Source organism: Zootoca vivipara, chromosome 11, assembly GCF_963506605.1.
Source record: "Zootoca vivipara chromosome 11, rZooViv1.1, whole genome shotgun sequence".
In the NCBI taxonomy this organism is placed as follows: domain Eukaryota; kingdom Metazoa; phylum Chordata; class Lepidosauria; order Squamata; family Lacertidae; genus Zootoca; species Zootoca vivipara.
Window position 1 is genome coordinate 3,790,040 of NC_083286.1, and position 26,772 is coordinate 3,816,811.

General features: G+C 45.9%; 1 protein-coding gene across 3 annotated transcripts in view; it reads right to left on the reverse strand.

Annotated features, from left to right (window-relative positions):
• The window catches only part of TRPM6 (transient receptor potential cation channel subfamily M member 6), a 103,658-nt gene that overhangs the window by 66,599 nt on the left and 10,287 nt on the right, over nt 1-26,772 (reverse strand). For 2 of the 3 annotated variants that reach the window (XM_035099595.2, XM_035099594.2), the window contains exons 2-12: nt 12,803-12,882; nt 11,455-11,493; nt 10,346-10,526; nt 7,826-8,039; nt 6,202-6,326; nt 4,434-4,605; nt 3,529-3,703; nt 893-1,016; nt 601-673; nt 376-476; nt 27-161 (exon numbers count right to left, since the gene is read on the reverse strand). In XM_035099595.2, the coding sequence (XP_034955486.2) occupies nt 27-161; nt 376-476; nt 601-673; nt 893-1,016; nt 3,529-3,703; nt 4,434-4,605; nt 6,202-6,326; nt 7,826-8,039; nt 10,346-10,526; nt 11,455-11,493; nt 12,803-12,882 (1,419 nt within the window). Of the gene's footprint in view, nt 1-26; nt 162-375; nt 477-600; nt 674-892; nt 1,017-3,528; nt 3,704-4,433; nt 4,606-6,201; nt 6,327-7,825; nt 8,040-10,345; nt 10,527-11,454; nt 11,494-12,802; nt 12,883-26,772 lie in introns of those variants that run through there. The other variant, XM_035099597.2, reaches the window with a different exon arrangement.

Here is a 26,772-nt window from a genome sequence, read left to right on the forward strand (position 1 = left end):
TCAGCATTGGAATTCCAGGCACTCACAGTATTGTACAGTTCTTCCAATCGGGTTATGGTAAGAAAGCGGTGCAGATTCACTCCATGTTCTATTAGCAACTTCACAAATTCTACCCGATCCATCACCAAAGCATCAAGCATTGCTTGTTCCAGGGACCCAACCTTCAAAAAATTGCAGGAAATGTAAAGTAAGAGGGAGAAATAATTGTTTTCTTCATAACTTTTGCAATTTCTGGGAGTTATTTGCATCTCAGTGCTGGTGAGCAAACTCCAATTCAATATTCTCCTTAAACACAATAAGACAAATATAAGAGTGCAGAAACACAACTGTAAATGTTTGTCCATAGTGTGTGTGAAAAATACATGTGAAAACTACCTTCCAGTGCTGTCCATAAATCAATATATGCTTCTTAGCAATGTCCAGTCTGTTCCAGGCCAGTGCCAGGTTTAGCTGATCTGGAGCAGACATATTTGTTCCTACAAAAAATAAATTATTCTTTTAGATTTTATACAAAAAGTTTTTCCTCTTCTGCTTCATAAGTAATTCTTATGCATTGCTATGACTTTGAAGAAAGAGGCAGAAATTATGATATGCACGTACCTTTTAAGAGTGCAGTCAGGATTGCCAAATCAATGTCCTGATGCTCATCCGACTCTGCATCAAATATGGTTATCTGTCAAAATAACAAAACATTTTACTGAGAGAAGAGTGAAAACCACCAGACAATTCAGAACTACATGGTGGGCAAAGGATAGGCAGGAAACTGTGACCGGCAATCATTTTTCTAAACATGATTAATTTAGTGAAACATCTTCTGAACCCAAGTCAAAATTCAATGGCACTCTAGAGAATGAGATTAATGAAAAGAATTTCATGAATTTATCATACTTACAGAATCCCTGTGTTCCATGCACTCCATTAACATTTTAAATAAATGGTGGGACTGTTTCTGCCCCAAACTGAAGGTGTTCTGAATCATTAATAATATCTCTTCCTTAAGCTGAGGGCTCAAATTCCTGAGAAAGAAATGTACGTACAAAAAGATAATTATTATTGCACCAATAGATACTTATTGTCAGTTACTGTAATACTGTAAATATTTTTCAACAAATGTGTAACACACAAAGCTTCCCCCATCACTTTACTTGCACTGCTTGTCCCACTACACTAGGGCAACAAATGTATGTGCCCTCCAGATGTTATTGGACTACAAATCCCATCAGCACCAACCTGTTGGACAATGGTCAGGGATGATGGGAGCTGGAGTCCACCAAAATATGGAGGGCATGACTGAGTCTACCCTTGCATTATATAGTGACTAAAACATCACCCCTAAACAACTGAAGTCAAGGCTTGTCCACAAAAAGAATAAAGGGTGCAATTTAGAATGGTTCCCTGCAAATCTCATCTAAATTAATGTTACTTTACACATACATAGGGATGCAGGTGAGCTCCCATTGCTCGGTCCCAGCTCCTGCCCTCCTAGCAGTTCAAAAGCACGTCAAAGTGCAAGTAGATAAATAGGTACTGCTCCGGCGGGAAGGTAAACGGCGTTTCCATGTGCTGTTCTGGTACACCAGAAGTGGCTTAGTCATGCTGGCCTCATGACCCAGAAGCTGTCTGCGGACAAACGCCGGCTCCCTCGGCCTATAGAGCAACCCCAGAGTTGTCCATGACTGGACCTAATGGTCAGGGGTACCTTTACCTTTAAGGGACCCCTGACCATTAGGTCCAGTTGTGACTGACTCTGGGGTTGCAGCGCTCATCTCGCGTTATTGGCCGAGGGAGCCAGCGTATAGCTTCCAGGTCATGTGGCCAGCATGACAAAGCCGCTTCTGGCGAACCAGAGCAGCACATGGAAACGCCGTTTACCTTCCTGCTGTAGCGGAACCTATGTATCTAATGGCACTTTGACGTGCTTTCGAACTGCTAGGTGGGCAGGAGCTGGGACCGAGCAATGGGAGCTCACCCCATCGCAGGGATTCGAACCGCCAACCTTCTGATCGGCAAACCCTAGGCTCAGTGGTTTAACCCACAGCGCCACCCGCGTCCCTTTACCTTTACCACACACTTAGTTGGTTATAGGCATTCCACCTAAGTAACAGTCAATCCGCACTGTACAACTGTGATTGGTAACTAGTTTGGCTGATGGCGAAATTACCGTATGTTGCCTCTGCCCCACTTACTGTTGTTGACATATGCATAGATTGTGGAGAAAGAATATAATAATAATAATAATAATAATAATAATAATAATAATAATAATAATATTTTTATACCCCGCCCATCTGGCTGGGTTTCCCCAGCCACTCTGGGCAGCTTCCAGCAGAAGAATAAAATAATCGATTAAATATTAAAAGCCTCCCTAAACAGGGCTGCCTTCAGATGTCTTCTAAAGAGTTTAATAGGACCCATAGGATGAGCCCAAGGCAATGATGGGTCAACTAGTGGTTGATCTGGACGATGGGCTGCCAGATTTCCACTGTAGAAGCACCCAAAGAATAATGGCTTATAAATAGTAATGTCAAATGTTAATATGAGCAGTACAATTTCAACGTGAAAATGTCCAATCTAGGGGAAGAGAAACATCTCTGAATGGTAAGAAATATGCTGAAGTTGGTGAAACTAGGCTGGAAGTATTAGACAGTTAAATCTTGAAAATATAGGGCTATTCAGAATATGTGCCCTACAACACTTGTGGAGCATCAGAATCATAGTTTGACCACCATCTCAGTTTCACTACCAATTGGACCACTTTAAGCTACTTCTCCAGAACCACCCTGTGAGGACACAAAAAAGAAAATGGTGGTGACCAGAATCTTCACCATTTGCCAAGCACATATTCCCAGTACAGTGGTACCTCTACTTACGAATTTAATGCGTTCTGAACACACATTTGTAAGTCGAAAAAAATTGTAAGTCAAATCCCATAGGAATGCATTGGGAGGAAAAATTCGTAAGTCGAAGCAACCCTATCTAAAAATTCGTAAGTAGAAAAAATCCTATCTAAACCACATCCAAGATGGCGGACTGAGCTCCATTTGTAAGTAGAAAAATTCGTAAGTAGAGTTATTTGTAAGTAGATGTACCACTGTACTATCCATCAGTCAATAAATAAAATAAGGATGTGACTAGCTAGCAGTACAGGAAGCAAATTGGGCAGGTATGAGAAAGAGATAACAGGTGGTATCCAGTGAGTTTTGCTCAGAGCAGACCCATTGAAATTAATTAACATGACTATGTTAGGGCCATTAATTTAAATGGGTCTAGCCTGAGTAAAATTTAGTAGACAGCAGATGAAAGGATCAGCACCAGGGCCAGAAAGGTCCTGGGCAAAGGCCTAGAAAAAGGCTGAGCAATTCTTCTTTCCTTGCTCAAGAGTGAGAAGTTCAGAGACAATCTAATTAAACCATGTTTTTATTTTTTAAAAAACACCAAGATTTCTTAGCTATAGACTTGTTTGATTAAAGGCATCTTTTGCAATGAAGTGGCAAGTGCAAGCAAATGCTGCAAGCTGCAAGTACTCACGTCATATCTGCTGTGTGCTTATGGGTGAAAGCGAGAAGGTCAGCCGCTCGCCCAGTTCCCTCATAAACTACTACAGGGACAGCCGGCTTGTCCCTCACATATTCCCACACTGTCAGGATCTCATTTGGACCACCTTCCACCAGCAGCCCAACTAAGGGCACTCCTTGTCCCATTCCTATTTCAAATCACATTGAAAACGTTAACAGGGCAGAGTTCCACAGTGATATAATAACCCACTTTTGTACCCATCAAGATTTTTAAAAATCACAAGACAAAAAGTAGGGCTATTGCCTGTTTTGTTTTTTTTAATGGTCAATTAAATAATGTTTTACTCAACTGTCAATTTCACTGATTAAATTTGCATGAACATGCATGTGAGTAAAACATAAATAATTCTAAAGCAAAAAGCGTTATTAGCTTTTGCTTTGTAGAAGAAGAACTTGTATGTCCGCTTCTTAGAAGATGGAAGTGTGACAGAGAAGAAATATGATGTATTCAAAAAGCTGCAGGTGGCTGGAACTAAGTATTAAAACTGCAGTATTATTTTTTAAATAAAAAAATGTACTACTCAATGAATTGGGACAAAAGAAAACCTATCAAAACAATTGCTAATTGATTAAGCCTTTAATTTTTATTGGCAACATTCACATATCACAATACACCATAGTCAATGGTCGCAGTAAACCATACTGAATGACAGTGCAGAAAACTTCCACTGTGCTCCTCCCTAAAGATTTGTAAAACAGATTTAAGATACGTTCCAGGCTCCAATTTATTGTAGAGAAAACATGACTCGCTGGTATCCAGGAGAAGTTACTTCTCTTCTCTTAGGGCAAAGCCAGCTATCAGTGGTGCCTGAGATAAGACACTTCTTACAAAGTGAAGCCAGAACAAGGATAACTTACTAGAGTGTATTTTCTGGAGTGACAGGTATTTTTCTAGATTCCTCCTGAGTTTCATCTCATTGCCATATTTGCCCACTGTGCCATCATCAGCCAGTATGAAGTGGGAATGCATGCTGTTCAGGGTGCTCAGCTTGCTGAGAGGATTGCTCAAGGTCTGATACAGGCACACTACCTGAGGAGAATTCAGGTAAAAGCAAAACAAAACAGCCCCACCAAAATACTATAGCATTCTCATCTGCCTGATTTAGACATTTCTATTGCCTAATAGAGAAATAATTTGTTTTATTTCACAAGAATTCATGCATCAGCTCTTGATATATTTGCATAGTATTTTCTAATAATCCTTGTACACATTGATATTCTATAAGGCAGAAGACCTGAGGTCCTTGGTCACTGCTATTTTAAAAACATTCTTTTACACAGTGCTTTTTTCTGGGGGGACACATTTTGTGAATCTAAGTTTGGCCTCATTGAGGGGGAGTATTTCAATATGAGTAGGAAACTGAGAGTACTCCTAATTTTTTTATATAGAAAAAAGCACTGCTTTTATATCATCACCAATCCAGTCTCCAAACAGCAGAATAATGGTATCCTTCCTGAAGTACAACAGGGTTATGGGTGGTATTTAACTACCTTTTGCTCAGAGTAGACTCACTGGAATTAAGGTAATAAGAATGATTACGTTAGGTCAATTAATTTCAATGGGTCTACAACGAGTAAAACTGGACCAGATTCGACTAATGAGTGCAAGGACTTCCTCTAGCACAGTGGGGGCTCCCCCCCCCATTTCTTCCTCCCCACCCCCACTCCTCCAACTGCCTTGAGGAAACTTCCCCAAACAGTAGACAAAGGGGACGCCGTTTACCTTCCCGCTGTAGCGGTTCCTATTTATCTACTTGCATTTTGACGTGCTTTCAAACTGCTAGGTTGGCAGGAGCTGAGACCAAGCAACGGGAGCTCACCCCGTCACAGGGATTCGAACCGCCGACCTTCTGATCAGCAAGCCCTAGGCTCAGTGGTTTAACCACAGCGCCACCTGGGTCCCTATGTCATCATATAGATCATATAGATACTGTGAAAAAACTGCATAGATTTCCACAATAAACACCCATCTGGGAAGCACTTAGATATGAGGTAATCCATACAATAGTTTCTATCCCATTGCCACTAATATCCATATATACAGTATCTGCATTGCATAAATTACATATGTGCAGCTGATGGTAAGTTACACAAGAATAATTGCACAAAGCACCCTTTTTGCTATGGGACATGGGTGGTGCTGTGGTCTAAAGTAAACCACAGAGTCTAGGGATTGCCGATCAGAAGGTCGGCGGTTCAAATCCCCACGACGGGATAAGCTCCCGTTGTTCGGTCCCAGATCCTGCCCACCTAGCAGTTTGAAAGCACATCAAAGTGCAAATAGATAAATAGGTACTACTCCAGCGGGAAGGTAAACGGCATTTCTGTGTGCTGCTCTGGTTCGCCAGAAGCGGTTTAGTCATGCTGGCCACATGACCTGGAAGCTGTCTGAAGACAAATGCTGGCTCCCTTGGCCTATAGAACAAGATGAGCGCCGCAACTCCAGAGTCATCCGCAACTGGACCTAATGGTTGGGGTACCTTTACCTTTACCCTTTTTGCTGGAGATACAAGTTTGTACATACGAAACAGCTCTTCCCTACAGGCAAACCCCTACTTTGCAGGCTTTGGGGCTGAGGGAAAGAGTGCACTTAAAACAAGAAAACAAAAAGCATTCATTAACTCACATCTTTTCCAATGAGGTCCCTCTGGTTCTCAATGATACCCCAAGGGGGGATTCCAACAGCCAATATCTTTCTTAAGTACTGAGAGGCATGTAGTTTCAAGGCATCTCCCACATGCTTAGACACGCCTAGAAATATTATCACCATCATCATTAATATTACAAAACAGCTGGCATCTTGCCATCACAGCATATAATTCTATGTACTGTAGATTCTTTGTAATCTACATAGATGAAAGGCAGTCTAGACATGAAATTGTCATGGATTCTACTCAGTATTGATCCAGAGCAGAACTCCAACCAGGGCCGTCTTAAGCATGTCGGGCACCCTGGCGCCGTGGTGCGATGATCGCTCCGGTGCCCCCTGCCCCGCCCTGTTTCTCACCGCAGCAGGCAGGCGCAGCCGCGCGGCGCCCCCCTGGCAGCCCTGCACCCCCCGGGCTTGCCTTAGAGCCGGCCCTGACTCCAACGTATAGTTAGCAAGTTAAAAACTTAAACATGTTGTGGGATTCCCAAACAATAGACCAGAGGCAACTGTATTTCATCCAGCAGAGCTTTACTGCTACTGAGCATAATGGTCACAAATTGACACCGTCCATAAGAAGTCCAGTTGCAGCAGACTTAAACTTACAATAACTTACAATAGGACTAAAACTTAACACTATATACAGAACACCACACCAGAAGGAACTAGAGACAGGAAGAGAGTGAAACCTAAGCTCCTTCTGGCCTCACTATTATAATTAGCATGACCTTGACAGAAAGAGATAACAGGAGCAGTTTAAGCCAGCTGTACTCAGCTTCTCTGAAGGAATAACCCAAACATCATGAACCTTCTGCTTGTTTCTTTCACACGGAGAAGCTTCCAGAACCCTCTTGAATTAATTAGAATAGGAAAGATCTCTACAGATCAATACTTTCTGTACCAAGAAATGCAAACTGACAGAAATAAGTAAGAAATTTATATCACATCCAAACTGCAAAAAGGATATAGCTCATAGCCTAAGAACATGGTGAAGTTACATACATGGAAAATGTTGCATTTGTGGGACTTCTCCACAGAATTGTGAGCTGTATTTCTTGAATAACACAATGTTTTTCAACCACATAGTTATTACATCCACACTATACACTTAAACTATTAACAGTCATGGCTTCCCCCAAATAATTTTGGGAACTGCAGTTTGTTAAGGGTGCTGAGAGTTATTATTATGTCATGATTATTTATTAAATTTAAACAATTCATATGGTAAGATCACAGGTTGTCAGGAGGCCCCCTCGGAAATCAAAATTCCCAGAAACCATAACAAACTACACAGATCCAAATATTCCATATGACCAAGGCACAGAAGGGTCAAATTGCCTCACACAGGCAGCTCTAACAAGCTAACCAGCCACAAGCTGCCTGTCATCTAAGAAACCAAAGCTATGAGAGGAGGCATAACTCAGTGGTAGAGCACATGCTTTGCATACAAAGGATCCAGGCACAATTCTTGGCATCTTCATGTAGATTGGGGGGAAATCCTCAATAATCTAGACAATTCTAAGGTTAGGCTCAGTATAAGACCATTTTTTGTGTTTCTATCTTCCCCAGAGAGAACATTACATTTCAAAAGAGTTGACTGTACCCGTGTTGATGCCTTCTGTTAGTATCCATGCTCCTGTGGTCTCAGCAGCTTTGACCAAGCCTTTGCTCAAAAGCTGCTTAAGTTTAGATGGAAGCTTGAAGTTCTGGATGCCACCATGAACAGAAATGACCAGTTTGGGCAATTCCATCTGCCATTCTTTCACCATGAGTTGTAACAGCTGGTCCACCTTGGTATCATAAGATGTTCTAATATACTGGGGAAAATAAACTGTAGTTGTTAGAACTACACATCGAGAAAAGGTAGCATATATTTTATAGGGTAAAGATATCACCTTAGTCCTAACCTCTTCAATTTGCTGCAAAATCTAATAGTTTGAACATTTCCAACTGTTTAAATTGGCCTGTTTTCAAAATCACATCACAGTGAAACGCGCACACACAAACCTCATGGGTTAGCATAATGTTCCTTTCAAACACAGGAACAGAAATCCATTGATTATGGTGAGGAACTAAAGTACACTATCACTTAATGTATAGCTGAGTAACTCATGTGTGCTTATCTTTTTGTCTAAGCATTCAGAGGTGAATATGTTCACTGCTTTAATTTCAAAAGTATTATGCCAGAGATGATGGAAGTTGTTAGAAGCACTCTATTATATGTGATGGTGGTGCTTGATCTTTTAGACACATGCATGTTATCTCTTAATATTGTAGTCATCAAATTATGAGATAGCATGTGTGAGGGACAGAAGTTATAGACAGCCGCCTCCCATCTTATCCACAAGCTCTTCCCCAAGCGCCAGTGGGAGCGGGGAGGGGGATGTCTCTAGTGAGGAATCAGGAAGTAGGAGCCAGGGCTCGGGCAAGGTAGCTGAGCCAAGGCGCCGCTTGGGAACGGAAGGGGGAAGCAGGGAAGGCGCGGGAAGAAGACCGATCCCAGCGACCCCGGAATTGTGCAGGAAACGTCGTGGGCGGAGATTTAGTATCCCCAGGCTACTTTGCTGGAGGAAAACGCAGGAATCTCCATTCGGAGGTTCTGCACCCGACTGACAACATGTACATACCGTGTTTCCCCCTTTTTAAGACACCGTCTTACAACTTTTTTCTTTCAAAAAAACACACGGTGGCTTATTTTCAGGGGGTGTCTTTTTTTTAATTTTAAAGTGCCAGTACAACTGGGTCCCACTGGCTCAGGACGCTTGGCGCTCTCTTCCGCGTGCATTTTCTGCCTCCTCTATTCTCTCCGTTTCCCCTCCTCCCCATCCTGAGTCAAGGGCTCTCCTTCCTTGGAGGCTTCTAAGCAGAGGCTGGATGTCCACCTGCCTAGGAGACAGACGTGCACAGGGGGGGGGGCTTCACTCTGTGAGGTGGATTTAAACCTCATAGGATGCCAGAGCAGGAGGTATACACGAAGCTGCCCATCTCCCTCAGCAGCTTTAGGTGCTTCTCCTCCTGCTTCGGCTTGGCGCTCGCCGCCATGGCTTCAAAGGCAGCGGCGGCCGGGTGTGTGTGCGCGCGGAGGTATAGAGGCTGCTCCCCGGGCTCTCTCATGCTGGCCGGGGAATGGGAGGGAGGCTGGGACCCGTCCCGCTCCAAGACGCTAGTGAGGGAAGCGCGAGGGGGACCAGGTTAGGGCCTGCGCCTCTGGCGCGCGCAACCCCAACTGACGGACCGACCGACGGAAGGAAGGGAAGGGAGGGGGGAAAGGGAAGGAGGGGGAGAGGAGCGGCGTCAGCTCTCGGCGAGGAGGCCGGAGCAGCTGAATGACGAGCCGAAGAGGAACCTGCGCGGCACAAACAGAGACGCGATCACAAACGGAGAGACACAGGGGGAGAGAGAGAGAAAGACGCACGGGGGGGGGGGAGAGAGAGACGCGCGCGCACACAGAGAGAAAGAGACTGACACCCACAGAGAGAGAGAGAGCGGTGCTGCTTCGCGCTTTGTCAGCGCTGCAGCCGCCGCCGCTTCCGACCACCAACCCGACCTGGCAGGCTTCCTCCTCCTGCCATGGCCGGCATTGCAGGAGCTGGGTCCTGCTGGCTTGTGCCCTCCGTGCTCCGTGCGGTACTGCTGCACGCTTCATTGGCGCTGCAGCAGCCGCCGCCGCTTCCGGGCACCGACCCAACCTGGCAGGCTTCCTCCTCCTGCTGCGGCCGCCGTGCTGGGTCCCGCTAGTTGGCTGGGGCGCTCAGTGGTCTTGCTCTGCACGTCGCGGAAGTATGGCTTATTTTCGGGGTATGACTTACATTTCTCAAACGGTTAAAAACCCTGCCATGCCTTACTTTTTGACTACGTATTAAAAAAGGGGAAACACGGTAGCACTGTTTCAGCACTGTAAATAGACTGCACTAAATAAAAGGATAAAATGCAGAGCTGTGAGGAGTCGTTACTCTAGAGTAGCCACCAGCGCCACTGTGACAGCATGGAACAAACTCATACCAATTTATACTGGATTTTTATCTAACACCAGCAGTTTTATGTTTAGCACTATTAGTTGTTTTTATGCTAAGTCACTGAGAAAGTTATTTTATTACAGCCCTGTTTCAAAGTGTGTACGCACCTTGGCATGGTAAGTGTGATCACCGTCTTGAAAATTGATAGTACCAAATGCATCAGTTGGACTTGTCTTTGTGTCCTTTTGGACACACCATTCCCTGTTCTCTACCTCCTGTGCAGACAGACAGATGGGCCAGCAACAATCAATCCCAGGATGGTCGCCAATTAGCCGTCCACAACAACATCTTTAAAAAAAGACAAAAAGCTCATAACATTGGCATAAATTAATTAAATGTATTTCTAAACTACAGTACTACATATAAACAGTGACTAGCTGACAGTAATGCATTGTACTAGAATGCTGTAAGACATTTCTCAAGTTCTATAGAAATGCTGAACAACCCAAACACCTTGCACTGTACGAATATCTTGTTAAAATTATAAGCAAATTGCAGGTTAAGGCTCCTGTTAACATCTTAAATTATCAATCCAGAGATTTCTCACTGGAAAATTCGGACTGAATGGAAGGATAAGACAGAAAATGTGGCAATTTTTCAAATATATATGCATAGAATAGCATAATCTGGATGCCTGCAGCTTTTCACAGCTGTTTTGTAATGAAGGACAGGTGGACGATATAACTAGATGTGAATAATATATCCTCCTGTTATTTTGAAGCGCTTATAGCAGGTGTGAGGATATTCCATTGGAATCAGGACCTCTGGAGGAGGAGTTTCAGTGTCTCTCCTGAGTTGACCTGAAGATACGTACTGGGGTTTAAACCTGGGACATTCTGCATGCAAAGCTGATGCTCTAGCACTAAGCTATGGTTTGCAACATAAAGCCTCCACTTGGAAGCACCACTATTTTATTCCTCCACACCAAACTTTCTCTACTATGTAGGCATAGCCCACTGACAGCTGTGTAACTGCTTGCACTCTCTTTTTGTTTCTTTGTCTTCCCATCTCCAACAGGAGGCACCAGCTGTGCAGGGAAGTCTGTGGATGCCACATGTAGTTTATTGACCACAGCAGGATTTCTAGTAAATCCTCCAGCAACTGACGGAAATGCAATCAACCATTTTTATTAGCAGTGGACACATCCTTGGTTAGGAATATTTCACACCCATTCTTTATTTTAAAAAATACAGTCCCAAATCATATGTGGTCTTACCGAATTAAGTTCTGGCACACTTGGCATCTTGCGGGACATCTGAAAAAGGAGAAGAAGAAGAAGTTAAAAACAGCAGTATGTTGTACCGTTACATTTGTAAAAAAAGAAGTTAGGCTTCAAAAAGGCAGACCATTCATCTGAAGCATTTCATTGCACCACTGTCACAAAAAACTGAGTAACACTTTTTACACAATGTCTTATCTGGACAACATTATCAGTAACTTACTGAAAGGTTCAAATGCAAAAATGTAATGGTTCAAAACAACAACTTCAAGGTTGGTAAAAAATAATAATAGAACCACTGTTTCTAACTTTGACTTCCTAAATATGCATGCTACACCGATTTAAATCATTAATAATCAATACTACATCTATCCCTGTCAAAATCACCTGTATTGTATATTTCAAAGCAATGAAAGAATTGATTGGGTCAAACTTGGTAAGGTGTAAAAAGAGGGGAAGTTGGCCAGCTGTGTGGGAAGGAGGGGTGGCAAAGGCGTTGGTAGGCGGGGGGGAGGGTAAGCAGACTGGGCAGGGGTCGCAGCCCCTCGTACGCAGCTATTAGTGTAGGGTCTCTCTGGGTGGTTCTTATGATACTCATGGATTGTGGGTTACACACTGGAAACATAGCTGCCAAGTCTCCCGTATTCCCCGGGAAACCCCCATTTTTCCAGCTGTTCCCATCCGAAAAAACAGATTTTTTTGTCTTTCCCCGGTTTATTCTGGCACGGCGGCCATTTTAGAACTGGGCGGATCATGCTCAGAAGCGACTTTTGATGTTGCTTTGCCCAGTTCCAAAATGGCTGCAGCATGACTTCTGGTGCAGCGGCCATTTTGGAACAGGGCAGAGCAGCATCAAAAGTAGCTTCTGAGCATGCTACGCCCAGTTCCAAAATGGCGGCAGCGCTACTTTCAGTCTGCTACTTCCGGTCCAGTCCCTTATTTCTCAGGCCGGAACTTGGCAGCTATGACTGGAAAAATGTTGCCTGCAGTGCCCTGTATAAATGTTTGAAGCCGCATGAAGCCAATGCCTTACTGAAGCTGAGCAGGCCTGGCTCTGTCAGAGAGGGTTCCACGATGGAAGAAATGTAGGATAAACATGTCAGAAAACAAATAAATGATACTGTACAAAGTATGACTGCCATTTTAAGGGAAACGTGAGCCTCAAATTCAAAATGAAAATATGGCTGAAGTTAACTAGATTATAGTTGTGCTTGTAGCAGCGGGGAGGGCCTATATTTATTCAAGCAAAACCGACATGGTTAAAGTGTGAATTAGAAGTTTTTAATTGTATTTTTAACTTCTTGCTACTTGTACAATTCAACCAAAACAAAGCAAAATAAAGTACCTGTGATGATCTTTGGAACTTGGCACGATTTTTGCACACTCTCTTTTACAGAAGACACCTTCAATCCAAGATTTCTGGGACTAAAAAGAAATATTATACATCAAACAGATACTTTGGGAGGCAAAATAACTATCTGCAATAACTAATACCGCACATAGGAACTACCTATATGTAGCTATTAGCACATGTTGTAGGACTGAACACAGTTGGCATTAGTATTGTGCATGAGATCAGTTTACAGAGTTACTTATCTCAGAACATTGCAGATTAATCTGTGCTGACCTAAACTCTAGAGTTTAGAATTCACTCACGCTAACCCATGCCTAGAGATAGGAAGAAAGCTCACAACCTTCCTAATAGCAAACGAATTGAGTGAGATAAGGAAGAAATGCTGAACTGACAGAACTCATCTCCACTTGCTTGACACAATATTAATACCTGGCAGCTATTTTACATTTGTACAATGAACAGATGGTGCTGGCTATCACTAATTGTGGTCATGTTCTTTTCTTAAAAGATTCAAAACCTTCTGTTCCAATTTAGTAATGACAATCATGGAGAGAAACTTATCCAAGAAATTCTACCCTACCCGGAAACTACAACTAATCCAGAATGTGGCAGCTAGACTGGTGACTGGGAGCAGCCACCGAGACCACATAACACCGGCCTTGAAAGATCTCCATTGACTCCCAGTTCGTTTCCGAGCACAATTCAAAATGTTGGTGCTGACCTTTAGAGCCCTAAACAGCCTCGGTCCAGTATACCTGAAGGAGCGTCTCCACCCCTGAAATATACTCGGAGTCAAGAGTGAATTTCATGCTCTTTATTCAGCTCATAGTCATCAAGGAGGAGAAGAGAAGACGAATGGCTCTTTTCCCCAAACCGTCTGCTTATATACATTATTTACACAATGGGCCTTGCGTGATTGGCTACTTCAGGGCTACACCTGTGGGCCAATTATATTGTGGATTGACTTCTGCCTGCAGCCTGATTGGCTGCTCCTACAGGCCAATCAGGTAGCAGATTCACTTCTGCCAGCCGCCTGATTGGCTGCTCCAGCAGGCCAATCAGGTTGAGGATTCACTTCCACCTGGAGTTGGATTGGGTAGCTCCCGCTGATTCTGAATCCTATTGTTCTAGGATTCAGCTCAGTACATAACACCCCTCCCCTCTAAGTTCCAGTCCTGCCCGGGAAGTTGCATTCGTAGTCCCCAAGGTCTGCTGGCCGCCTCCGTGTGCGTTGTGGCCTGGGGTGTTCCTTGGTCAGGGGTTCTGGTTCTGGCTCGTGTTCCGAGGCTGCTGGCTGTGCCAGGGCTGTCTGGTCTGGCGCCACTGAACCACTAGGTTGTAGCTCTGGTTCCGGTGTCCTTCCAGCCTCGGGGCGCCCCTCTGTGCCTACTGCTTCTGCTTCCCCTGCCCACCCCTCTCGCTCTACAGGCCTCACTGCCCTGCTGTCCCCTTGGGACCCCTCTGTCCCGCTCTCCTCCCGGGTTCCTCCTGGGAATCGTCGCCGTAGCTGGTCGCAGTGGCGGCGCCAACATTGCCCCCCTTCCGTTAGTACCTCGTACGACACGGGACCGGTCACCTTGGTGACTGTGGCGGGTACCCATGCTGGGCCTGCCCCAAAATTCTTTGCATACACTGGGTCCTGGGCCACAAATGTCCGGGGGTTCCTGCCTTTCCCCACCACTACCTCATCCTGAGCTCTGTCGGGGTGAAGTCGGTCCAGTCTAGTTGCAAGGCGCCGGCCCATTAGTAATTCAGCTGGGCTCCGGCCCGTCGTTGTGCTTGGGGTGCTGTGCTGTGCTAGAAGAAATGCGGCAAGGCGGTATTCCCAGTCCCCTTGTGTCATGCGGCGGAGGCTGTCCTTGGTGGTCCGCACCATGTGCTCCGCTTGGCCATTGGTGGCAGGGTGGAATGGTGCTGAGCGGATGTGGCGGATGGCGTTCTGCGCTGTGAAGGTCTGGAACTCCTCTGACGTGAATGCGGTTCCATTGTCCGAGACGAGGGTGTCAGGGAGCCCGTGGGTCGCAAACAGCTTACGTAGTACCCGGATGGCCGCCGCCGTAGAAGTGGATGGTACCAGTGCGACCTCCAGCCATTTGGTGTAGGAATCCACCACTATGAAGAATGTTTTTCCCTGGAAGGGGCCAGCGAAGTCCACGTGCAAGCGTGACCATGGATGTCGGGCGGACTCCCAGGGCTGGACTGGGGCCCTTGGGGGATCTGGGCGGGATTCTTGGCAGGTCTGGCAGTGTTGGACCCAGGCCTCTATCTCTCTGTCAATCCCCGGCCACCACACATAACTCCTGGCAAGGGCCTTCATCCTCACTACCCCTGGGTGTGTCTCGTGTAGGGCTGTGAGGACCCTTTTGCGGAGGGGCTGGGGAACAACAACCCTGCTTCCCCATAACAGGCACCCCTTGTGGGCCGACAGTTCATGTTTGCGGTTTGTGTAGCCAGCGAATTCTGGCCCGGGGCTGCTGCTGGGCCATCCTCGCCACACCCAGTCCAGGACCCGGGAGATGACCCTATCTTTTGTGGAATGGTGCGCAACTTCTTGTGCCTGAATGGGTCGGTCGGGAAGCAGCTCCAGGGTCATAACCTCTTGCGCAGGCGCTGGGTCGGGGCCTGTTTCTGGTAGTGGTAGCCTGCTGAGGGCGTCTGCGTGGCCCATCGCCTTCCCAGGGCGGTGGATTAGTGCATACTGGTAGCCGGCAAGGAAAATTGACCACCTGAGGACACGTGGAGACAACACTTGGGGGGTCTGCTTCTCAGGAGCAAACAGGCCAAGCAACGGCTTGTGGTCAGTCACTATGGTAAAGGGCCGCCCGTACAAGAAATCATGGAATTTTTTTACGCCCTTCACGATTGCCAGACCCTCCTTGTCAATCTGTGAGTAGTTTCGTTCGGCTGCAGCAAGCGTCTGGGAGAAGTATGCCACCGGCACCTCTCTTCCATCCGGGAGTTGGTGTCCCAGGACAGCGCCGATGCCATAGGGAGAGGCGTCGCATGCCAGCACCACTGGCAGCCTCTCGTCGAAGTGTGCTAAGACCGAGTTCGAGACGAGCAAGTCCTTGACTGCCTGGAATGCGGCCCTTTGTCGCTGGCCCCACACCCAAGGGGCCCTTTTATCTAGGAGTCTGTGTAGGGGCTCCGCTACCGCTGCCTTATGGGGAAGGAAGGCATGGTAAAAGTTCAATAGTCCCAAGAATGACTGAAGTTCGGGCTTGCTCTTGGGCGCTGGGGCCTCACAAATGGCCCGTACCTTGTCACCGGTTGGATGGACCCCTTCTGCGTCCACCTTAAATCCCAGAAAGTCCACCTGCGGCACTCCCAGTAAACACTTTTCCCGCTTCACCTTGAGGCCCGCCGTCTGGAAACGGTGCAGGACGGAGCGGAGGCGGTCCTCAAATTCCTCTGGTGTGGGCCCGGCGATCAGTACATCATCGAAGAAGGGGGTGACGCCAGGAATCCCTTTAAGGAGAGAGTCCATTAGATTCTGGAATATGCCTGGTGCCACGCTAACGCCAAATTGCAGCCGCTTAACTCTGAATGCCCCTCTGTGCGTCACAATCGTCTGAGCCTCTGCTGTGGCTTCGTCCACAGGCAACTGTTGATACGCTTGGGCCAAGTCCAGTTTGCCAAAGATTTTTGACCCAGCCAGGGTGGCGAGGACATGGCTGACCACTGGCACTGGGTATGCATGGGCCGTGAGAGCCTTGTTTATGGTGCATTTGTAGTCTGCACAGATGCGGACCGAACCGTTAGGCTTGACGGGTGTGACAATTGGAGTTTCCCAGGGGGCGTTGGGCACCGGCTCCAGCACTCCTTGCTCCACGAGCCGGTCCAATTCCTCGTCTATGCGGGGTTTCAGGGCGAACGGGACCCGGCGGGCCTTGTGCCTGATGGGTCGTACAGCGGGGTCTAGCTGTAGGGCAATGGGGGGTCCTGTATATCGTCCCAATGCCCCATCGAAAACCCCTGGAAACTCTTTGCATATGGCGTCCACGTCCACTTGTAAGCTAGTGCGGTTCACCCCGGTAACGGCTAGCCCCAGAGGTCCAAACCATGCCAGTCCCAGTAAGCTAACGTAGGGGCCCTTAACTACCAGCAAGTCCAATTGTTGCTTTCGCCCTCGATATTGCACCCTGAAGGTCCCCACCCCCATAGTAGGGACCTTACGTTTCTGGAAGTCCCGGAGGGTGAATGGGGCCGGCCTTAGTTTGGGACCCCCATTAGGGCACAGTTCCCTTAATGTTCGGGCCGAGATTATGGATAGAGTTGAACCCGTGTCCAGCTCCATGCGGCATGGGGCTCCCTCTATCTGTACCTCTATATAAATTTTCTCTGTGCTGGGATGGGGCAACTGGAATACCTGGTAGTCCGTGATCTCCGTCGAGTTGCCTTGGTGCATGGTGCCGTGTGACCTGGGGCTCCTGGGTCGGTCATCTGATGCTTGTCGACGGGTGAGTCGAGCCCGACACACCCGGGCGATGTGTCCCAATTTTCTGCACTGCCTGCACTCTGCGTTGCGGAAACGACAGGTCCTCCTCTCGTGGTTCTCCCCGCAGCTTGCACAGTTCCCTCCTTCTCGTCGAGGCTGCTGTGGTGTGTGTGCTGCTTGAGTGCGCCGCTGTACTCGGTGTACTTCCTCCCTGTCAGATTCGGATTCGTCGGTGAGGTCTTCGTGGTAGACCCTCGGTTGGGATGGCGGGGCCGGTCGTGCCTCTTGCGTTGACCTCTCGGCGGCTTCGGTTGCCAGGGCTTCCTCCAGAGCAATCTGGAACGTGAGGTCTTTTTTGGCGTAGAGGCGTCGTTGCAACATCTCGTCCCTCAGGCCACCGACGAGGCGGTCATGAAGCATGTTCTCCAATTCTGAGAAGTTGCATAACCGGGCGGCTTGGCGGAGGGAGGTCACAAACCCAGTTATGGTTTCCCCCGGGGCTTGCCGCTTTGCGTAGAAGGCATTTCGGCAAGCTACCACCGAGGGCTGTGGTGAGAAGTGCTCCTTCAGCCGTTCCATTATTGTTTTGTAAGAGACGGTAGCGACATCTCTAGGTGCAAGGAGAGCCCGGGCGATTTCAAACGTCTCCTCTCCACAGACGCTGAAGAATGTTGCCCTCTTCATGGCATCGTTGGTGACTTCTTTTGCTTGCAGGAGGAAGTTGAAACGGGCGGCGTACCCTTCCCAGTCTCCTGATGCTGGTTTGAATGGTGAGAAGCTGCTGTCGGTTGCCATTCTGGGTTCCTTGGGTCCTGGAGCTGAAGCCTGGATGCACGGTGCGATGCAGCGGTGCAGCAGGTGGCGGTGCTGCGGTGCAGTGCGTGGTGGCGGTCAGCTCAGCAGGATCCCACCTTCGTCGCCAGTGAAATATACTCGGAGTCAAGAGTGAATTTCATGCTCTTTATTCAGCTCATAGTCATCAAGGAGGAGAAGAGAAGACGAATGGCTCTTTTCCCCAAACCGTCTGCTTATATACATTATTTACACAATGGGCCTTGCGTGATTGGCTACTTCAGGGCTACACCTGTGGGCCAATTATATTGTGGATTGACTTCTGCCTGCAGCCTGATTGGCTGCTCCTACAGGCCAATCAGGTAGCAGATTCACTTCTGCCAGCCGCCTGATTGGCTGCTCCAGCAGGCCAATCAGGTTGAGGATTCACTTCCACCTGGAGTTGGATTGGGTAGCTCCCGCTGATTCTGAATCCTATTGTTCTAGGATTCTTCATAGTGGTGGATTCCTACACCAAATGGCTGGAGGTCGCACTGGTACCATCCACTTCTACGGCGGCGGCCATCCGGGTACTACTGCCCAGACACTGAGGTCCAGCACCGAAGGCCTTCTGGCGGTTCCCTCGTTGCGAGAAGCCACGTTGCAGAGAACTAGGCAGAGGGCCTTCTCGGTAGTGGCGCCCGCCCTCCCAGATGTCAAAGAGAACAACAACTACCAGACTTTTAGAAGACACTTGAAGGCAGCCCTGTTTAGGGAAGCTTTTAATGTTTAATAGATTACTGTATTTTATTTTTCTGTTGGAAGCCACCCAGAGTGGCTGGGGAAACCCAGCTAGATGGGCAGGATATAAATAATAAATTGTTGTTGTTGTTGTTGTTGTTATTGTTGTTGTTGTAAATGAATGGAAATTCAAGATTACCCTACTATGGGGAATAACTTTATAATTCAGATAGCTTTCAAAAATCATTAAAAATTTCAAGGAACCCCTGAGCCTTGCTGGGTCACCTGAAATTTCCATAGGACCCATTGAAATATTTGCTGAGTGTCTGAAAAGTGAGGCAAGTGGCACAAATCTACAGATATGCAGATTGCTCCATGCAATTGGACTGAGGAAGGGCCAGAGCTCAGTGGTAGAGTATCTGCCTTGGGTTCAATCCCCAGCATCTCTAGAAAGGCCTGGGAGAGAAGTCTATCTGAAACCCAGTCAGTGAAGAGCTAGATCAGGCACCCCCAAACTTCGGCCCTCCAGATGTTTTGGACTACAATTCCCATCATCCCTGACCACTGGTCCTCTTAGCTAGGGATCATGGGAGTTGTAGGCCAAAACATCTGGAGGGCCGCAGTTTGGGGATGCCTGAGCTAGATGGACCAGGGGCTCCTATGTTGCGAAGCTCTATATTCCATTCTTCACCAAACCATGACAGACATTTATTTATTTCATAAAATTTATAGACTGCTTGATTGTAGAAAACCTCAAAACAGTTTACAAAAAGAATAGAACAGCAAGTTTATTAGTTTAAAAAAATTCTGAAAAATCATAAGCTAGCAATAAACTAAAAACACATCAGAATTCTAAATATCAGTTTATAATAATAATAATAATAATAATAATAATAATAATTTATTATTTATACCCGAACTACGGGTATAACGAACATGAGAGGTATAGCTACGGGTATAGCTACGAACATGAGAGCTGGACCATAAAGAAGGCTGATCGCCGAATAATTTATGCTTTTGAATTATGGTACTAGAGGAGACTCTGCCCAGCACAGGGGGCGGGGAGGAGGGGGGCGAGGGGCGCCGAGAATGTCGCCTCCCGCCCCTTCTGCACCACAGCGCCGGATATGCTTAAGACGGCCCTGTGCTGAAAAACCTCCAAGAGATTTGTTTACAATAAAAGCCAAACTAATCTAATCAACTTTCAGGTTTTATGGTCTTGGTTCATGATCTATAGCTGCTTAGATTTGCCTAGCTGCACTTCAACTCTGTTTCAAGGAAACAGGCAGGGTGTGAGTGGAAGCTCAGGGTGAGAAGGGGACAAGAGGTTCTGAGAAGCCTTGAATTATTTTAACACATATTTGATAAGCTGTTTTGTAAATCCCATGTATTTAGACAACTCATGAACTATTTAGTAAAAATCAGTCAAGGGATGTGGAAAGCCTTGGCTGTATGCCTGATCTGGGTGTAAATTATGCTCACATGCATGTGGGATTTCATCCCCTGGGACTTGTGCTAGATGTAGTCTAATGCATTATTATGCAGATGTTATGCAAACCTGTCTACTTAGAAGAATGCCCCACTTTTGATCCTAGATTAAATATTTGTTCAATGTTGTTTATTGGCAGCATTCTCTTTTTAAAATGCATTATATGTCCATGTGCTCATTTAGCAAAAAACCATTTCAGAATTGCCAAATTATATAAACATAACCCAAGGGACGCAGGTGACGCTGTGGGTTAAACCACAGAGCCTAGGGCTTGCTGATCTGAAGGTTGGCATTTCGAATCCCTGCGACAGGGTGAGCTCCCGTTGTTTGGTCCCAGCTCCTGCCAACCTAGCAGTTGGAAAGCACGTCAAAGTGCAAGTAGATAAATAGGGACCGCTACAGCGGGAAGGTAAACGGCGTTTCCGTGTGCTGCTCTGGTTAGCCAGAAGCGGCTTTGTCATGCTGGCCACATGACCTGGAAGCTATACGCCGGCTCCCTCGGCCAATAATGTGAGATGAGCGCGCAACCCCAGAGTCGGTCACGACTGGACCTAATGGTCAGGGGTCCCTTTACCTATAAACATATTCCACAAACAAAAGCCACAACTACAGTGAAACTGTTCAGAATTCTGGAAGTCTTCAGTTTCCTGTGATGTGGTCCATGGCATTTAAACATCCAAATCTAATTGGACAGGGGTTGGACTAGATGACCCTTGGGTGCCTTCCAACTCTTATGAATCTATAATTGCTTCCACAATAGATGTTTTCTGCTGAATGGCCATTGTTCACTCTCACTCACTCACTCATTAATTTATTTACAAAGGATCCTGGTTTCAGTAGTGATAGACAGCTAGAGCATTGCATTACAATGGTACCTCAGTTTAAGTACACAATTGGTTCCGGAAGTCCGTACTTAACCTGAAGCGTACTTAACCTGAAGCGAACTTTCCCATTGAAAGTAATGGAAAGTGGATTAATCCGTTCCAGACGGGTCCGTGGAGTACTTAAACTGAAAGTACTCAAACCGAAGCATACTTAAACAGAGGTATGACTGTATAGTGTTTTCATGTGGTTCTTATCTCCCCCCCCCAGCTTGATTTATGGCAATTTAAAAATGTAATTGCAATGAATCAACAAAGTACTGTTAAGGATCTTTACATTGGGATCCTGAGGGTCATCTAGTCCAAACCCCTACAATGCAGAAATCTCATCTAGATCATATCTGACAGATGGCCACCCAACCTCTGCTTTAAAAGCTCCAAAGAAGGATTCCATTACCATTGGGGTCTCTTCCAGCTCTGCAATCATACCGGTATGATTCATTACACAGTATTACTGTATACAGGTTGAGTGTAGGTGTTGCTACTGCTTCACTCCAACAGGTGTCCCAAATTCACTGTTCCACACCAGATTTCCAGGGAAGCCATCAGGAAGATCAGATTTCTGTCTGAGAGCTCCTCCACCCTTAGCGCCTGCAGCTTCTTCACAAACAGTTTGGTGACATCATCCACCACAAAGGGGGGAAACTGAAGTAGATGAGCATGCCCTTTCTTTAGTGATGCAAAGGCTCACTAGCCAGGTGCACCAGATCTTCCCAACAGTAGGAAATCTGCCCCATTAAACTTGCCCAACCGGTTTGACCCACAAGCAGAGTTGTAAATGGGTGGTGGGAGATCTTTGAGACCAACTCTCATCTCATTACGTTATTAAAATTAGACAGGTATGAATTATTAAGCACCGAAGGAAGCACCACAGAATTAATCACAAAATGCCAGCAGTCTGACAATCTAAATAAATTACTGGCACATGAGGGAAAAGGAAGAATTGAGTAAGGCAAGAACACTAAGACACTATGTTAAAATCTCAGTCAATTGGAGAAGGCCTGGAAGAAAAACCAACGAAGATGGGTTCTGTTGGAACTCTGCACGCTGTGGCAGAGCTTCATGCTCTGGCACCGGGGGGGGGGGGGGAGAGAGAGCAGGTGGGGGCAGGGCTGGCGCGAGTCCTGGGGGCGTGGCATGCTGCCTGCGGGGGCATGGCACCCAGTGCGGGCGGGGGGAGCAGCCACGATGGCACCCCACCAGGATCACGCTGCCGGGGGCGGTGTGCTCCCCCCCGCACTCCTCTTCCTCTGCCACTGTCTCCACATGCATTTCTGTTTCACTCTGAACAAAGATCACAGCTCAAGTGCATGTGATCAGAAGCAGCTCAAGCAAACTATAAATTCAACTTAGTCTTTTGCGGGGGAAACTCTAATGCTTCACACCAGGGGAATTTCTCCATGGAAATCAAATGCTAGCCCAATTAATCCCAATTAATTAATCTGCCATATCTAGTGCAAGTTCATATTTTCATTTAATTTTATTTTATTTTAGGATTCCTTAACCTGCCTTTCACCAGTAAGTCTCATGGCAGATTACTACAAAACAATTATGCAACTTGAAAGCAAGTAAAACCAATACTTAACATATTAAAAATACAGTGTAGGTCCTGAACTTACATCACAGCTGTCAAAGGTACAGGGGTTTGTTTGTGTTCAGCATATTACAAAGGCTGTACAATGAAGACACTATGGACACCTCTGTGGGGAGAGAATTTGGGAGTTGACACGGAACAGCTTTTCCTGGAACACCACCACCCAAATTTCCAAATAGTAATTAAGATGCATCCTCCTGCAAGCACTTACTCCTGGTAATTGGATTGTCTGAATATCCTGGGAAAGTGTTGACATCTTTTACAAGTAAGAAAAAAAAATGCACCCAATGTCTCTCTGGTGGAATAATTATATTGTGTCATGGTTTGACAAAGGGCACAAGTAATGTCCTCTTTACCCATCCTCTACAATATCATACTCTGACAGAGAGATGCATAGCAGGAAATCAATGTCTTGCAAATGAGCACATCAGTCTGCAGGTCTGTTCAATTTTTTGGGGGGGGGGGGACTTCCAAAAGACTGCACCATGTTACTTTCTTCTGAGCTTGCTCCATGAGTATCTATGGCAGAAGAAATCCTTTTTACTCAGCTAGACATCCTACCTTTGTTTCCCTTTGCTGCCTTTGCCACATCCTTTGTTGTAAGAAGCACAGGGGGTTGGACTGGATGGCCCTTGTGGTCTCTTCCAACTCCATGATTCTATTATTCTCCCAAAAGAAAAGCTTTTGCTATTTTTTGAACCATATGCTAAGGCTTCCAAGGAATCCAGAGTGGAATCAGATGTGGCCAAGCTAAGCTTGAGCCCATTGCAGGAGAATCTCAGAAACAGACTGAACAAAAGCCCCCCCCCCCCCCGGAAATGTCTATGAATTCCAAGGAAAAGACATTTGGAAATTGCCATATTCACTTATTGGTCCCATGTCTAGAACAGAAATCAATCCAGCAAATATTCACTCTTGTGATGAATAACATAGTTAATGGCAGAAGATGAACTGCTGCAGAACAGAACCAGTACTGCATACAATAAACGGGGGGTGAAAATAATACTGTCCTGCATCCCTAACACACACACACACACACACACACACACACACACACACTTCAACAACCTATCCTTTCCCAGCCACTCCAGACCCATCTGGAGAATGCAGTCTTGGATCCTTCAATTCCCGTGAAAATCCCCCAAATCGCTTTTCTTTGCTCCTCCTTCCACAAGGCAGTACCATGCAGTTATGCTTTTCACTTCTCTTTACCTTTCTTATTTTATGAATCTCAATCACCTGTAACCCTTGTGAGATTTGGATCACAGGCATTTTCATGTGATGTTTCCCTTTGCCAGTTCATTTAGTCTTTCCACAGTTCTGCTGGGTTTCTAAATGCCAGTCCCATCTACGGTAAAAGGCATGTCTCTGAAGTAAGTTCTGTGAGCCTCTGTGTTGGATACAGGTTCATGTGTTATAAAGACAAGAGGCCAGAAGGGCCAACATTGATGCCAAAATCCAGCATCGCCTGAGCTCTGCGAGTGCAGCTTTCTCCTGACTGAAGTGCAGAGGACATTCACAGGGAAACCAAAATGCTTGTTTACAAAGCTATTATACTACCAACCTTACTATATGCTTGTGAAACATGGACCACTTATAAACGCCATCTCCAACTCCTCAAAAGATTTCATCAACGGTGTCTCTGAAATTTTTTACACATCACTTGGGAAGACAGGCAAACTAATGTCAGTGTACTGGAAGAAGCAAAGATCACCAGTGTTGAAGCAATGATTCTTCAACATCAACTTCATTGGACTGGTCATGTTGTGCGGATGCCTGATGACCGTCTTCCAAAGCAACTACTCTATTCCGAACTTAAAAATGGAAAGTGTAACGCTGGTGGTCAACAAAAGAGGTTTAAAGACTGTCTCAAGGCAAATCTTTAAAAATGTAGTATAAACACTGACAACTGGGAAACACTGGCCTGCGAGCGCTCCAGCTGGAGAACAGCCTTTACCAAAGGTATCATGGGCTTTGAAGAAACTCGATCTCAGGAAGCAAGGGAGAAATGTGCTATGAGGAAGGCACGCTTGGCAAATCCACACCGTGATCAACTCCCACCTGGAAACCAATGTCCCCACTGTGGAAGGATGTGTGGATCCAGAATTGGCCTCCACAGTCACTTACGGACTCATTGTTAAAACCGTGTTTATGAAGACAACCTTACTCGGCTACGAGAGAAGAAGAAGAAGAAGAAGAAGAAGAAGAAGAAGAAGAAGAAGAAGAAGAAGAAGAAGAAGAAGAAGAAGAAGAAGAAGAAGAAGAAGAGACCATATCTGATAAAACACAAGGTGCTTCCTAAAGACTGGCTGAGACTGCATCATGTGAACATCTGGTGGCTTTCTTCATGTGGCTAAGAAGCGGATAGAGATGCAATCCACCACCTACAGTCTGAAGTTGCCAAGTTCAGACATAGGTGTATCACTTCATATACTACATATATGGGAACTGATCTTCAGCCCTCAGGAACCACCAATGCAGAAGGAAAATAAAATATGTGCCACAAGCAGACTAGTAATGTGCACCAAGAGTTGGTATGCTCTTTGTTTTGCCCTAACTTGATCCCTGGACTGATTGTCATGTCTGGGCTTTCCATTTTAAACCATACTTGTTTTAGCAATTGACATAAAGCTGAACCTAGACCGGAAGTCAAATCTTTTTGATGCAGTACAGTACACTAATTAAGCACCGATAAGCAAGGGATAACAGGTATTTTAGACAGCTCTGGAATTAATTTTACTAAACTGAAGTCTGCATGAGTGTGGACATAAATAGGCATTGTTCAGAAATTGACTGCTGAACTGGAAAGAAACTAGGTTACAGTATAAATACAACCATCAGTATTCCAAGAGCATTATTATCCCAACACCATTATATTCCAAGCTTTCTTTAAACAAAAATAAAAAGGGTGAAGATAGTTGCCAGTGAGCTGGCTATTAAGGCAGCCATCAGAGCCATAGCTAGGTGATCTTGCACCACCGGCAGAACCAGCCAGGTTGCACCCCCTGGCCATGGACAAATTAGCTGCTTTTTGCTTCTCCTCCAACCACTCCCCCTCCACCCATTCATTTCGCCCTCTATTAGAAACCATTTCTTATGAGGCAATAATTGATACTTATATTTATGGAAATATTATTTAGCTGATTTTGCACCCCCCACCTGCGCCCCTGATGGGGGCCCACCTCACCACCCCCTAGCTACAGCCCCGGCAGTCAGACCTGGTTTTCTTGGTTCCATAAAAAATGTTATTAATGTCCCCAACAGGCAATTTAAATTTTTTGCACATACCATGTTTCTCCGAAAATAAGACATCCCCTGAAAATAAGCCACCGGGTGTTTTTTTTGAGGAAAAATAAATATAAGACGGTGTCTTATTTTTGGAGAAACACGGTATAAATTAAGTTAACCTTGCCATGAAGCACAATATGTTCTCAGACAACTAATGTTGGTGTTATTTGCATATTGTTTTCCTTGGGAAGTGAGCGCTGTAGGAATTTCTGCTGGCCCAGCCTAGCTGCATGTTTGCACCACTCTACAGGAGATTGTGGGGCATCCAGAGGCACAGCAAAGGGTCCCTGCTCCCGCTCCCAGTGCCCTCATCTTCCTTACACAAATGGACACAGCCACCAGGAATGTTCAACTCAGTTGCTTTTATTGGGCATTATATGTTACAGCATGGTCAGAATAACCCAGTTTATGCCCGTGATCCCATTCAAGAGCACTCTGGCAAACAACACTTACTTTATTTATCTATTTTATTTGTTTATTTTGTAAAATTTACACACCACTTGATTATAAAAAATTATCAAAGTAGTTTAAAAAAGAAAAAAATATATAACCCTACATACAAAAGTTACAATACTAAATCAGATTAGTTACCTCAATTTTCTAAGCGTCTGGGTAAAGGTAAGGGTAAAGGTAAAGGTAAGGTCCAGTCACAAACGACTCTGGGTTGCGGCGCTCATCTCACTTTACTGGCCGAGGGAGCTGGCGTACAGCTTTCGGGTCATGTGGCCAGCATGACTAAGCGGCTTCTGGCGAAACCAG